Below are 13,649 nucleotides of genomic sequence, written 5' to 3'. Positions count from 1 at the left end.
TGGCAGCCCCAGCAGGTTTCTCTAGGATAGGGAAGTGAGCAGCTTTGCAGTGGCAGAAGCTTTGGCGGGCTTAGGAGTGTAGCTGGCTGTTATAACTTAAATGGACTATGAGCATGGCTCTCAAGGACAAGGTGGTACAACAATACAGGCTCATCAGCAGGTGCTTGATTTAGCTTCCTGTCCAATCTGAATATACTTCTCATGCTTGCTGTGTTTGTAGCTACTCTGCTGCTCTACATGACTGGTTGCTGGTAAGTGATCTGGCAATGCTTCCTTTCTAATCCAGAGAGAGAAATGGAGCTGCCTGGTGATTGTTAGGAGCCCATATGAGTTGGGATATACCAATCCAAAACTAACCCCATTTTTCACATGCAATATTTTTTTTATACAGGGGGAAACAAAGTACCCCAACTGGGCTTGCTTGTCACTGAAGTAAAGATTATTTATTTATTTATTAAATATGTTTATTGACAAGTTTTTAAAGAAACATACCAACATACATCGCCTAGGCTGAACACAATATAGCAGCAAACAAGTACAAAACAATCCCCACCCACCCATCCTCCCCCCCAAAGCCAACTGGACCCATCCGAGTACACTAAACAGCAAAAATATTCCAGAGCGCCAACAATGTCATGGGTTCAACAAATAACTCTGAGCCTTAGGAGAAAGATAATTTATTTACTCCGTTTTCTATACTATGCTCCCAGGGGAGCTCAGAACAGCTTACATGAATTTATTCAGGTCCTCAAGCATTTTCCCCTGTCTGTCCCTATAGGCTCACAATCTGTCTAATGTACCTGGGCAATGAGGGGGAATTAAGTGACTTGTCCAGGGTCACAAGGAGCAGCATGGGGTTGAACCCACAATCTCAGGATGCTGAGGCTGTAACTTTAATCACTGCATCACATTTGAAGCACAATGATATATTAACCCACCTTAGTACTTTCAATAGAGGTTTGTTTGGGTGAACTACATATTCCAGAATGCACTGGGCTATGCAGCTCAGAGCTGAGAGAACTTAGGGAGGGATTGAGTAAACAGCAGTTCTCCCAGCTGATGCTGATTAACAGTAATGCAAACAGCCAGAGGTAGGCCTTTTAAGCTGGTTACTCTGCTGACATGGGGGTGGAAAGAGGATGAAAAGCATCTAGTTGGGATGTGCAGGGAGCTAAGCTGACATGACCCTGCCAGGAGAGGACAGAGCATGGAGCCAAGATGATTTGGACTGTCAGTAGAGAACAGACACTGACTTGTGTCCTTAAGCCTAGCCAAGCTGCTCAGAGGTATTATGAAGAAACTTTTTGCTGAGTTAAGTAGTTAATTATCTCTAGGATAACATGTTTGAAGGGGAGTTAAGCTGGCTAAACAAAATGAAAGAAATGGACTCCAGTCCAGGTTTTTGTTCAGAGGAAACATTTCTTTTGTACTAAGAGATGCACTGCTGGAACATCTATTTGAGAGACTGATTGCCCTAGAAGGGGGAAGGGAAGCAGCATGGAGCAAGTTTCATTAAAATGTGTTTTTTTGAATTACAAGATGAAAGAGGTAACTTTATCAAAGAACTGAATTTTGATTGAAACAGGTACTGAACCTAAAAGGGACAGAGAGAAATGTTAATAGTTTTCTTTGTTGTTCTGGAAAGTTTCATGTGAGCAGAGCTTAGCGAAGAGGCAACAGTTGTAAAGGAGTCAGAGAAGAAATCCAGTGACTTGTGGAGTTTGAAAGAATACAGATAAATAAGGAATTATGCTAACTGCTACTTTTGCAACATTTAATCTCTGTTAAAGCCAAATTCTAGGCTGGGCCTAGGCTGTCTGAACTGTAATGTTCTGGAGACATTAAGTATGGTACTGTTGAAAAAGGAAACCCTAGCAAGAAAGAATGTTTGAAACGGCACTGTTTAGTCTGGTGATGTTTTTGTTGTGCCTAAAATGTGGACTTGGGCTAAAAGGAACTCTTCTGAGTTTAAAGTCATTGCTGTCTGACTCCTATTGGGGATGAGCTGACTGGAGAATTTTCTATAGAAAGCAGGGAAGAAATCTCCTTGACTTTAGAGCCATACCATTCTATCTGTCGGTGATATCAGGTCTTGCTGGAGATTTGGATTGCTAGACACCCTGTACCACTAGGTGGCACGACACATATCCTGATATGCCCTAGGTAGCCACCTAGGGCGTGACAGTATCCATATCTCATTTTCTTTTATACCTGCTAAGCAAGAGTTATAAGATTTTAACTGAATCTATTGGAAAGTGAATAATGAAGACGTTAGTACCAGTAATCTGCAGGTTACAGATGATAAAGAGAATAAAAGATTGAACAAAAAAATACTGTAAGCAGCAACAAGAAGTTAACAGATGAAAAAACATCAGGTCCTGCTTTTAGGAGGATGCATCATGTAAACTATGAAGTTAAAAGCACTCAGTTCTTACCTTGGTGAGAATGGTAGGTCCACGTTTCCTTCCTGCTAACAAATGAGGATGTTGTACTGTAGAAGGCTGTTTGTTACCTGGGGATTTAGCTGTAGGAAGGAGGAAGAGGTACAAGGGATTTCGCATGTGCTCTGTTTATGGCAGGACTTTGCTCTCTGTCATAGATTATCTCCATGTCTGTGACCAATGTGGTTATTAAACACTGCGCAAGGCCTCAAAATGCCCCCTGCAAACATCTAGACTCTATACCAAGTTTTGTTAGTTACTGTTATTTCAATCTGACTGATGCACAACTTTGTTATTATTTTTGCCATAAACAAGATAAAGATAACCTGCTTTAAAGCCCCCAACCCTCATAGCCATATGTTTCTTACAAGAATAGAAGAAAATATTTTTGTTTATATATTCATACAAGTATCTGATGATATCATAGTACTAGTACTGTCTGCTAGTAGTAACCATATGACACGAAGCTCTGGTAAGGAAAGAAGAATTTAGGGTGCTTAAAGAATATGGAGGTTGAACTTGGATAGGGCAATTTTATTTACATCTCTAACTAAGCACCCTTTGCACACACACAAAATTGCCCTTCAAATGCCTTATTTTCATTGCTCTATTCTTGTGCACCTGGGAAGAGCCCTATAAATGGGTACTTTTTCTTTTAATACTTACCAGCTAAATTCAGTTATTGTTGCATGTGCCCATCCAGACACTGTACAGAGAAGCTTCATCAGGTTAAGGTTTTTTGTTTTGTTTACTTTATCATTTTATTATATCTTTTTATGTGGATGTAGCGGGATATAAATTTATTTTTAAATCAGCCTGCCTAGAGAGACCCTTTTATATTTGTTCCATGCGCATGGGAAGAGAATGGTGGAGGATATCTTAATACTATAGCCTTAAACACTAAACAATGCATGTATCCACCCCAAGAATCGCTCTCTACCGCAATACATCGGGGTCTGGCTACATAAGTGATGCTAGAGCATAGAGATCTGTGCTTCGCATCTCTGGTATAGAAATGCAGAAGTAAGAAAGTGCCTGCCTGCTAGATTAAAAGCTCGTGGGTTGGTTGAGTTTTTTTTGTTTTATAAATAAATAAAAAAAAAAAAACAAATTTCATATTACTTATCAAGCATCCAGCCGAGTGCACACGGGGCCACATATCCCATAAGGCAAAAAAACAAACAACAAACCCCCAATTGAAAAGTGTTATCGGCACCCACCCCTGCAGCTCTGGGGCACAACTGCATCCTGTGCCCATACCAAACCCCTGCCTGGCATATCACACAGTGCTGGAAATGGTCTACACATGGCTACATAAACACGCCAAATGAACAAAACATAACTGTACCACCAATCCTCTGCTGGAGGACCAGACAATGCCATTTCTTTTCCCTTTCCTACATGACGGGATCTCCAAACCAGTGTGTGGCCCCAAACGTAGAACTCCCATGTATCCTGGGGCAGTGAAGCGCCAAGCGACCCGTCCAAAGTCCCAAGGAGCTGCAGTGGGATAAAACCCACAACCCCAGGCTCTAATCAAGCGACACCTCCGTGATGGATGGATCTAAGACAAGCCCAGCGGAAGTGTCAAGTCTTCACCCGGAATGTGTCTGGGTACAGGCAAAGGTGCAGCAAGGCCCACCCTCACCTCCTCCAGCGACAACGGGTCTGATCTCCAGGCATCCCATGTCCACCCCAGAATACATGCCCTCTGAGGCAGCAGATGCGACAGAGCCACGCCCCATGGCACAAAAGTCAATGGGTGGCCCATGGGGCAGGCGACAGATGCATGTCTCTCGTGGCTCACTCTCCATGGAGTGGCTCACTCTCCATGGACTCATCTCAGGAATGAAATCCCACGAGAAGGGCATACATATCAGATAGCTCCAAAACATCACCGACCTGTGCATAGTCCACAGGAGCGATGTCCCCCTAAAGTGTCGCTTAAATCATGTACAGCTGAGACAGACCCAATGTTTCCTGACACTAGAGGTATACAGTTAGGAGCCTCTTGGTGCATGATGGATTTGGCCTCTCGCGGGGTTATGCCTCCAGATGCAGAGAAAAGTGTGGCTGCAGAGGGGCTTTGAAGGGATGATCCTCATTGGTGGGAGGGTTATTGCTCTGTGGTTGGAATCTCTTTGTTGCTTAGCAGAATTTTAGCTCGGACTGGAAGTGTAGAACTCTCTCACACACAGCTTGTAGTGGCTGAAAATATCTCCCCTTCCTTCCTCTGACATCTTCAGCAGCCAAACGTGCACTCTGATTGGAGAACGCTCCAATAGGAGGGAACAAACATTCTAACCTGTGATTCGCTATGAGTGAAGCACAGATCGTGTTTGTTTGTTTTGGTTTTGGGTTTTTTCCCCAATCACACAGCTTATTCAAAGGTAATTGTAAAGTCCTCAGGATCTTCTGTTCCATGACAGTTGAAAGTCCAAAGTAACCATTAGTTGTTATTAAAACAAATAAAAATAAATGGTCAATAAATGTAAGTTGTGCTGTGTGTGTATATATGTGTGTGTGTATGTGTATATAGGAGATAGATAGATATATCCTATATAATAAAACGCTAGCCGCGCATGCGCACTCAACTGCATGCTTCTGTTTTCCCTGATCTGTGAGATGTAACATAGAAACATAGAAATAGACGGCAGATAAGGGCCCACGGCCCATCTAGTCTGCCCACCTTAATGTCCCTCCCCTACCTGTGAATAGATACCATGTGCCGATCCCATTTGGCCTTAAAATCAGGCACTCTGCTGGCCTCAATCGCCTGTAGTGGAAGACTATTCCAGCGATCAACCACTCTTTCAGTGAAAAAGAATTTCCTGGTGTCACCTCGTAGTTTCCCGCCCCTGATTTTCAACGGATGCCCTCTTGTTGTCGTGTAGGTCCGTGGCCTTGCAGGAGTGCGCATGCGCGCCTAGGGTTCTTTTCAGTTCGTCTTCACCCCCCCACCCGAATCCCCATTGAGCCTCCCACCACGGTCTGACCCTCCCATCCGATTTTCCCTTCTCGTGGTTTGGCCGGCTCCCTTTGTCCCTTGGCGCCGCAATCCCCTTTCCTTCCCGCGGTCGACAAACCTCCTGGTTCCAGCAGCGGCCGCAGCACTGTAAACACGCTGCTTCACGGCCTCTACTGGCCTGATTTGCTCTGCCGCATCTCTGATGATGTCATCAGGGACACGGAAGAGCAAATCAAGGCAGTAGAGGCCGCGAAGCAGCGTGTTTACAGTGCTGCGGCCGCTGCTGGAGCCAGGAGGTTTGTCGACCGCGGGAAGGGGTGGTGGCAGCAAGGGACTAGGGGAGCTGGCCAGACCGTGGGGATGGCGCGCATCTTCAAAAAAGTGTAGGCGGGAGGCGCGTGAAGGAGTTTCAGCTCAGAGGAACGGCTGGAGGGTGCTGCAGGTGGCCCATGCAGGTAAACATTCTCACAGGAGGGGAAAGGGGGCTGCTTCGTGGGGAGGGGTGTGCTGGGAGGCAGATCGTTTTGCTTGGGGGGAGACAGAAGGGGGGCCATGGAGAGACAGTCAGGGAGGAATTGGAGGGGTAGAGGGAAAGGGGGCTGCTTTCTAGCACCCATTAATGTAACGGGCTTAAACACTAGTATATATATAAAATATAAAAATCCGATTTTGTTCAGACATATCAGACACTTTCTCCGATGCCATCCCATAACTCACAGGACAGTTAAGTCAGTTCATTTGTGTTTCTTGCTGCTCCAGAAATTCTTTTAGTTTGTCAGGATCTTCAAATTGAAAAGTTTTACCTTTGTATGTGATCTGCATTAAACCAGGATAATAGAGGCCATATCTTGCTCCAATTTCCTGTAGTTTTGATCTCATTGCCAAAAATGATCTGTTTATTTGCTGTTTCCCTTGCAAAGTCCGGAACAAAAAGGATCTTTGAGTCTTTGTAAGTTAGGTTTCTATTTTCCTTTGCAACTTTTTAATATTTCCATAATATGTTAAATGCAGTACATGAAAAATTAGTGGTCTAGGACCTGACTGTCCATTAGCCCTTCTACCTGGTATTCTGTGTGCCCTTTCAATCTCTAGTGTGACCTTCAGTTTATTGGGGAGTATCTTTGCTATATTCTCCTCCAAAAAGGCTACCACATTCTTCCCTTCAATTCCCTCAGCCAAACCGAAAATTCTTAAATTATTTCTTCTTGATCTATTTTCCATATCCACCATCCTTTTCTCCAAGTCTTGAATATTTTTATGATCATTCTTAAATTGTATCTGCTCCATTTCAATTTTCCCAACTCTTGTTTCTAGTTGCTCCACACTGCTGCTTACCCCATCCATCTTTTGCTCTAGGTTTGTCAGCTGTTCAGTATTTGTTAGAGTCCAGGAGCTGGAGGGACTCTGCACCATAGAGGAACAGTGCTGGGCAACTGAAGACACCACCAGAGAAAGCCACATCACGGAACAAGTTAGAGAGCTTGAAGTTCATTGAGGAGGCCTGCAGGATGGTGGAGGCACAGGACCACCAACACACCAGGAGAGAACCAACAGTTGGACAACAGAATCCACCAGACGCCATGGGAGTAGGACCTTGCAGAGGACCTGGACAGGCAGATGAGATGGAGACCCAACAGAGCCCGGAGGAAGGACTAGCGGACTGCGCAAATGACACAGACCTGAGACCAGAGGTGGAGACCCAACAGAGCCCAGAGGAAGGACTAGTGGACTGCGCAAACGACACAGATCTGAGACCAGAGAGACAGTTGAGGAAAGGGAGATCAGCTATTGTAGTTGGTGACTCAATCCTGAGAGGAGTGGACAGTCACATAGCCGGAGGGAGAGAGGACCGACTAGTGACATGTCTCCAGGGGGCTAGAATGAAGGATGTCATCGACAGAATTGGAGGATCCTGGAGGGAGCCGAGACGGAGGATACAACAGTAGTAATCCACATTGGAACCAACGACGTCAACAGGAGGAACTTCAACAGGACTACACTAACTGACCAGTTCAGGATCCTGGGGAGGAAAGTGAAACTGAAGACAAGGATGATAGCCTTCTCAGAGATCCTGCCAGTACCGAGAGCGGACACAAGGAGGCAGAGCGAACTACAAGCAATAAATGGTTGGCTGAGGAGATGGTGCGAAGAGGAGGGTTTCCACTTTGTTAGGAACTGGACAACTTTCTTGGGGAAGAACAAACTCTACAGGAGAGACGGACTGCACCTGAGCATGGCTGGGACGAGGATGCTGGCACGCAATGTCCAGAGCGTCATAGACTTGGCTTTAAACTGAGGAGAAGGGGAAAGCCGATAGTCGATCTGACCTCGACACATCGGACAACAGTATCAAATAAGGATACTGAGCAGGGACATTGTAAAAGAGGGCTCGGGACTGAGTGGGAATTTTTGGAAAAAGGACATAAGGACGCATTACAGGGGCCCAGGGCATAAATGGAACTAGCAAGTGGGATCAACAAAGAACAACAAGAGCCAGAGGGGCAAAAACATTGTGAAAGAGGGCTCGGGACTGAGTGGGAAATTTTGGAAAAAGGACCTAAGGACGCAATGCTTGGGCCCAGGGCACAAATGAAACTAGCAAGCAGGATCAACAGAGATCATCGGGAGCCAGAGCGGCAACCAAAAACGGGGAAACAGGCTGAGGACGACACAGACACACCGCAGGAGGAGGATAACCGAGACGAGGCTCGGGGACTGGCAACCCATGAGGGGGTCTGCAGGAGTGCCAAACCACGAGGAAAACCAACAGGGAGGGCAAACAACCGGGACTTACATTGCCTATACACTAATGCTAGGAGCCTAAAGGCCAAAATGGGAGAGCTGGAAGTCATAGCCAGCAAGAAGGACCTAGACATAATTGGAATCACAGAAACCTGGTGGACTGATGACAATAAATGGGATGTGGCCATACCAGGGTACAAACTATACAGGAGAGACAGGACACATAAAAAGGATGGAGGAATAGCGCTATACATAAAAGACTCCATACCCTCAACCAGGATGGAAACAATAGTAAGGGCGGATGGCTTGGAATCACTATGGGTTAAGCTACCGGGAGGAACTGGAGAAGACATAAAATTGGGTCTGTACTACCACCCACCTGGACAACCAGAAGAAATCGACCAGGACCTGGAGGCTGAACTGAGGCAGGTATGGAAAAGCGGAAGTGTGGTGGTGATGGGGGACTTCAACTACCCTGGGATAGACTGGAATATTGGGCACTCAAACTGCACGAGGGAGACCAAATTCCTGGAGGTCATGAGGGACTGTTTCATGGAACAGCTGGTCACAGAACCAACACGGGGAGATGCCACTCTTGACCTAATCTTCAATGGACTAGGGGGACCCGCAAAGGAGGTGGCGGTATTAGCCCCACTAGGAAACAGCGATCACAACACGATCCATTGCAGGCTAGAAATTGGATCATCAAAGATGAAAAGAACCACAACGACGGCACTCAACTTCAAAAAAGGAAATTATGATGCCATGAGGAAAATGGTGGGAAAGAAGCTCAACGGCAACACGAGGAAGATGGAGTCCGTAGAAAAAGCCTGGAGCCTACTCAAGGACACTGTGCACGAAGCACAGAACCTGTGCGTCCCCAAGTTCAGGAAAGGGTGCAAAAAAAATAGAACTAAAAACCCAGTGTGGATAACAAATGCAGTGAAGAAGGCGATAAGTGACAAGAAAGCATCGTTCAAAAAATGGAAGAAAGACCAAACAAAGGACAACCAAAAGGCGCACAAAGAACACCAAAGGGAGTGTCACCGAGTGGTTAGAAAAGCAAAAAGAGAATACGAAGAGAGACTGGCGGGGGAAGCAAAAAACTTCAAATCATTCTTCAGGTACATTAAGGGGAAGCAACCGGCAAGGGAGGAAGTGGGACCCTTGGATGATGGAGACAGAAAGGGAGTGGTAAAAGATGAAAAAGAGATAGCGGACAAGTTAATTGAGTTCTTCACATCAGTCTTCACGAGGGAAGATACAACCAACATTCCGGAACCCGAGGAGATCGTAAATGGAGACCAAGCTGTTAAGCTGGTCAAATTAGAGGTAAGCCAAGAGGATGTCCTCAGGCAGATAGACAGGCTAAAGAGCGACAAATCGCAGGGTTCGGACAGCATTCACCCAAGGGTACCCAAGGAACGAAATAGCAGAGCCACTTCGACAAATATGCAACCTATCCTTAAAAACTGGAGAGATCCCGGAGGACTGGAAAATAGCAAATGTCACGCCCATCTTCAAGAAGGGTTCAAGGGGTGATCCAGGAAACTACAGGCCGTGAGCTTGACCTCGGTCCCGGGAAAGATGATGGAAGCACTGGTTAAGGACAGCATCTGTGAACACATTGAAAACAATGGGCAGCTAGAGTTGAGTCAGCATGGCTTCTGCAAGGGTAGGTCATGCCTTACAAACTTATTGTACTTCTTTGAAGGGGTAAACAGTCAGGTGGATAAAGGGGAATCTATAGACATCATTTACCTTGACTTCCAAAAAGCCTTCGACAAGGTGCCACACAAAAGACTACTTAAGAAGATATGGAACCACAGGGTGCAAGGGGAGGTCCACCGATGGATCAAAAACTGGCTGGTGGACAGGAAGCAGAGGGTTGGAATAAAGGGACATTACTCAGACTGGAAATGGGTCACGAGCGGAGTTCCGCAGGGGTCAGTGCTGGGACCACTCCTGTTCAATATCTACTTAAACGACCTAGAGGTGGGAACAAAATGTGAGGTCATTAAATTTGCGGATGACACCAAACTATACAGCAGGGTTAAAACCATGGAAGACTGCGAAGATCTCCAAAAGGATCTAACGACACTGGAAGATTGGGCCAAAAAGTGGCAAATGAGCTTCAACATAGGGAAATGCAAGGTCATGCATGTGGGGAAAAAGAACCTGATGTTCACTTACAAAATGGGGGGATCACTACTAGGGGTAAGTAACCTTGAAAGAGACCTGGGAGTGATGGTAGACACAACACTGAAGGCGTCGGCGCAGTGAGCCACAGCCTCAAGGAAAGCAAACAAAATGTTGGGTATCATTAAAAAGGGTATCACGACCAGGACGAAGGAAGTCATCCTGCCACTGTATTGTGCAATGGTGCGGCCGCATCTGGAATACCGTGTCCAGTACTGGTCGCTATACCTCAAGAAGGACATGGCAGTACTTGAGGGAGTCCAGAGAAGAGCAACTAAGCTGATAAAGGGTATGGAAAATCTCTGACTGACAGATTGAAACAGCTAGGACTGTTCTCCCTGGAGAAGCGGAGACTTAGGGGAGACATGATAGAAACCTTCAAGATCCTGAAAGGCATAGAGAAAGTAGACAGGGACAGATTTTTCAAATTAAGGGGAACCACAAGTACAAGGGGGCACTCGGAGAAATTGAAAGGGAACAAACACTAGGAAGTTCTTTTTCACCCTTGCTCTTCCAAAGGACTGCCGCCGCAAAGCGGCGGCACCGACGACCCCACCCACTTTACTTCTCTGGTAGCGTCCCCTACAAATTCTTCTGCTTTGCGGCGCATGCCGCAAAGGCGCGCGCCAAAGGAGCGCACCTAAGGAGCAGGTCCTGCTCCTTTATGCGCTCCTTCATGCAGCTTCTTTGTTTCCCATTCTTTTTACTTCTAAATACTTTTCACTTTACTCCCTTTTCTAACTTACCCTTTCCACCTAATCCATTTCGACTTATTTTTACATTATCTACTTTCTTCATCTTGATTCAACACGACTTCGAATTTGTGGCTTCTGTTCCTTCATCTTCTACCTCAAATATAATGTCCTCTATTCCCGTCATCCTGGGCCGCCGACTTCCCGAATCTTTAGGTTACAAAACTAAATCCACTCATCAATCTAGACATTACATTTCGATCCCAACACTTTCCTCCCCCAATCTTCACCCCAATCAAGCCTATTCTTCTTTTTCACTTAAATCTGGTTTAATAAATGTACGTTCTATAAAAAATAAACATCATTTAGTTCATGACGCCATTACCCAACATAATCTACAAATTTTATGTCTTACAGAAATATGGTTAACTCAGGGAGAGGAAGCTTACCTTACTCAAGCCTGTCCACCTAACTATAAAACCACATTTCTACCCCGCCCAAACAAAAAAGGGGGCGGTCTTGCTATTATATATCATTCTTCTATCCCCTTACAGGTAAATACCTCTAATTCTTTTTCTCAGGCTCCTATTGAATCACTTCATTTCTCTATTAAATCTTCCTCTGCCCTTAATAATTCTCTGAACTTTCTTCTTATCTATCTACCTCCACCAATAACTAAAACCTCTCTCTTATCCCTTATTTCCACTATATCTGACTTCAACATTACCTATCCTGACTCTATAATCTTAGGAGATTTCAATATCCATTTTAATCTCCCTAAACATTATAATACTCTAGAACTTTTAACTTCAATAACTGATTTATCACTATCACCTCTCATTCACTCACCCACTCATTCTGCTGGAAACACTCTAGATATGATCTTCTGTCCAACTATTTCGGTTCATCTTTTCCATAATTTCAATTACATTTCTATACCATGGTCCGATCATTCTTTGATCACTTGGCAATTTGATTATCCTACTCACTCAAATCCCTCTCAACAATTAAGTAATTCCCCTTCCACACGCAATTTAAATAATATAACTCTTCCCGCTATTCAATCTTCATTCGATCTAAATATCAATGATTTTTCTTCTCTTTCTATTTCAGATCAATTTTCTAATTGGGAAATGTCTACAAAATCCCTATTAGACTTACTTGCGCCCAAATTAGATATACAAAATAAACCAACTCACAATTCTCCCTTCAAAAAAAAAAGCCAACCCTGGTTTAATGATAATTTGATCCTTCTTCGTCGACAGGTCCGTTCTGCCGAAAACAAATGGCGCAAAACTCATCATAACAATCATTTTCTATCTTACAGAGAAAAAGCCCTTCATTATAAAATAACTATTCAGCAGACAAAAAAAGATTATTATTCCAAACTTATTTCTTCAACCCGAAATACATCCACACTCTTTCGCATAGCTCAGTCTCTATCAAAATATTCAAAAAAAAAACCTCTCCCCTCCCGAATCAACCTTACCATCAGCCGATCAACTTTCCAATTTTTTTGATTCCAAAGTCAAAACAATTAGAACAAATCTAGGACCTTCTCTACCTACGTTTTTATCCCCAACTAATGATAATCTTACTTCTCTATCTTTTAGTACTTTTTCCAATTTCAAAGTCCCTTCATTAACTCATCTTCACACTATTCTTCAAACTATTAACTCCCCCAACAACATTACGGAAAGCATTCCCCCACTATTGCTTAAAAAATATTTTTCTTTCTTTGGTCCCTTTCTACGAGAAATGATTTCCAAATCTTTCTCGGAATGCTTTGTTCCTATCGCATGGAAAACATCTTTAGTTTTTCCAAAACTCAAACAATATAATACTGATCCCTCCCTTCCTAACAACTATCGTCCTATTGCTAACTTACCATTAATTACTAAACTTACTGAAAAAATTATTCATTCCCAACTGTCAGAATTTTTTGATCAAACTCATGCCCTGCATCCATATCAAACCGGTTTTCGCACCTCTCATTCTACTGAACTATCACTACTTGGTCTTACTACAACCATACAATACTTTCATGATCACTTAAAATCCGTTATATTAATTTCTCTCGATTTATCAGCAGCCTTCGATACCATAGATCATTCCCTACTTTTGGCTAGACTTTCGGATTGTAATATCACAGGTCATGCTCTCCAATGGTTTATATCCTACTTTCACGACCGAAACTTTATAGTTTCTTCAAATAATCAAATTTCTTCTTCGGTAACTCAAACTTTTGGAGTACCCCAAGGTTCAATTCTGTCTCCTTTACTTTTTAATATCTTCTTATCCCCTCTTCTCTCTCTAGCCCAATCAATAGGATTTTCAATTTTCGCCTACGCAGACGATATACAGCTGCTCTATCCAATCAATACATCAAACCCTTCAGATATCATAGATCTAAATATCAAATTAGATATTCTAAGTGATTGGTTCCTTTCCAACAAACTTTCACTCAATATTGAAAAATCCTGTGGTCTTCTTCTCCCGATTAAAACTTCAGAATCACTACCAGGAACTATCTACATTAAATCTATCCCATTACTTATGAAAAATCATATAAAATTATTAGGTGTCATTTTTGACAGTACGCTTTCT

At 43.8% G+C, this 13,649-nt stretch overlaps 2 protein-coding genes across 4 annotated transcripts in view; one reads left to right on the top strand and one right to left on the bottom strand.

The window, feature by feature from the left end:
* Positions 1-2,774, bottom strand: part of MYO7B (myosin VIIB) — a 302,847-nt gene extending 300,073 nt beyond the window's left edge. For both annotated transcript variants that reach the window (XM_033957613.1, XM_033957614.1), the window contains exon 1: positions 2,436-2,774. The gene's annotated coding sequence lies outside the window, so the exon portion shown is untranslated. The remainder of the gene's footprint in view (positions 1-2,435) is intronic.
* Positions 1,141-13,649, top strand: part of IWS1 (interacts with SUPT6H, CTD assembly factor 1) — a 278,708-nt gene continuing 266,199 nt past the window's right edge. For both annotated transcript variants that reach the window (XR_004540561.1, XM_033957615.1), the window contains exon 1: positions 1,141-2,448. Coding sequence is in view for 1 of the 2 variants with exons in the window: in XM_033957615.1 (XP_033813506.1) it covers positions 2,409-2,448 (40 nt within the window). In the remaining variant the exon portion in view is untranslated. The remainder of the gene's footprint in view (positions 2,449-13,649) is intronic.

This window comes from Geotrypetes seraphini, chromosome 9, assembly GCF_902459505.1.
Source record: "Geotrypetes seraphini chromosome 9, aGeoSer1.1, whole genome shotgun sequence".
Taxonomy (NCBI): domain Eukaryota; kingdom Metazoa; phylum Chordata; class Amphibia; order Gymnophiona; family Dermophiidae; genus Geotrypetes; species Geotrypetes seraphini.
Note: the sequence above shows the minus strand (reverse complement) of the source record. Positions and strands in the feature narration are given on the sequence as shown.